Source organism: Hyperoodon ampullatus, assembly GCF_949752795.1.
Source record: "Hyperoodon ampullatus genome assembly, chromosome: 8".
In the NCBI taxonomy this organism is placed as follows: Eukaryota; Metazoa; Chordata; class Mammalia; order Artiodactyla; family Ziphiidae; genus Hyperoodon; species Hyperoodon ampullatus.
This window is the reverse complement of record NC_136921.1, coordinates 29,342,489-29,344,252: the sequence shown is the minus strand read 5'-3', so window position 1 is coordinate 29,344,252 and position 1,764 is coordinate 29,342,489. Positions and strand designations below refer to the sequence as shown.

At 46.4% G+C, this 1,764-nt stretch overlaps 1 protein-coding gene across 1 annotated transcript in view; it reads right to left on the bottom strand.

The window, feature by feature from the left end:
- Positions 1-335: 335 nt before the first annotated feature.
- PLEKHM3 (pleckstrin homology domain containing M3) overlaps positions 336-1,764 on the bottom strand; it is a gene marked incomplete at its 5' end in the record, with an annotated part of 161,202 nt that continues 159,773 nt past the window's right edge. Inside the window, one exon of the mRNA XM_079710120.1 lies at positions 336-607. Coding sequence (XP_079566246.1) covers positions 430-607 — 178 coding nt within the window. The 3' untranslated portion in view covers positions 336-429. The remainder of the gene's footprint in view (positions 608-1,764) is intronic.

The window sequence follows — 1,764 nt, the reverse complement described above, 5'->3', positions numbered from 1 at the left end:
TGTGAAGGCTAAAAATAAATAACACAAAAATAACTCGAAGCACTGTTGCTCTGCAGGAAATGCTTTCTCCTGTGTCCTGTGTAATAAATGGCCCTTGAGAGCCGAAAAAAAAGTCTGAACTATAAAGCCTTGTGTGTAAAACACGTTTTGCTTGGGAGCAAGCAGCTGAAATTCATGGCTAAGTATAATTCGGCTACTGGTAATTTTTTGAGCCACAAAGCTCCATGGACCTTTAGGACAACGACTTATACAGAACATACGTACAGGACGTATAGGTATGTGTGTGTGTACATTTATAAATATATATCTACATCTAGCTGAGGGTGAGACGTACTCTTCTTCCAGAGGGGTCTAACTGGCTAGTTAGGAAGCCATTGGGGCTGATGGATGGTTGAGAGGTCACTGCCCCGGCCTTGGGCTCCCGCTGAGTCAGGTGTTCTGGTAGGACAGCTCAAACATGTTGCAAGCCTCCTCCAGGCTCTCGTCCATGTTCAGCCTCCGCCAGAAAGACTTCTGCTTCATCTGCAGCTCTCGACGGACACACCTTGGGCAGGGGACAGACTTTTCTTTGCATTCAGAGTGGAAAACGGCTCCACAGCTTTCACACCTGCAAAAGCCAACCACAGAGATGATGAGCAAGGTTGAAATGAGCAGGGCAGGATGCCGGAAGTCCAGTGGCCTCTGTGCAGCTCGGGCCACGAGCTTTTATTCTGGCTAGCCCTGCCCCTGGGAAGAGACATGACTCATAGAAATGGGTTCCTCCCTTTTCCAAAACGCTCAAGGTTGAATTTCACTGGAAAAACATATCTTTTTTTTTTTTTTTTTTTTTTTTCTGAATAGAACTAGCTTGGGGGAGGCTTCTGGCTTCTGGGTAGAGGTGAGTCAGCAGTCAGCTAGCAGTTTTGTGACCATGGTGACCATGAACTGAGCTCTAGAAGCTCCGTGTGTTAGCTCCACTGAGAAAGAAGTGGGGGTAGTGACTCTAGGGTGAAGTGACAGAAAATGAGTGAAGTGCCCTGCCAACTGAAAACACGCCCAGCCCCGGTGACAGCCCCTGCGTTACAGCTGTGAAAATGACTCTCCACTTCCGCTGACAAGAGGCAAGTGGTTCCCTGTGACTCCCTGCCTTTGACACTTTGGAAAGGTAAAATGACACATTTTCATTTTCTGAATGATATCCTGTGGTTTGTTACTCTTCTGAGTTTTTTTTTTTTTAAATTAGGAAGCCCCTCAACCTTTTGAAATCTACTTGCATAACACAAGTAAAACATGAGAGAGTGGGGAAGATAATTTTTTTTAAAAAAAACACAACACACAGATATTGTAATTTATAGAGAGGAGACATTCCAGGTGGATGACTAGTTTGTTGTTTGGCTTGGTGGAAGCCTGTACAGGAGTCTAAGTGGCTGTTTTTACTGCAAAGTCTTTAATAATGAGTAACTCACAAGCACAACTATAGCTGCTCCAGTGGGTGGCTTGCCGATGTGGATTAAGTTCTCATCCTTCCACACATGAGTGACAACCGACTACAACCTCCTCCCGGGAGCCCAGGGAATTGGGCCCGCATGTTTTGTTCAACCAGCAGTATCGATGGAGGGTCCAGCACTGGACCAGTTTCAAAGATAGCTGTGAAGGAACCAGTCCTCGGGGCTCAGTCTTATGCCTGTTGCCTGGGTGTAGGATGGTCTTTGGGGCATCATTCCCTGGGCTGCTACTTCCTTACCACTCAGGACTCAGAAAGTTTGATCAAAGGAGGATCTTCCC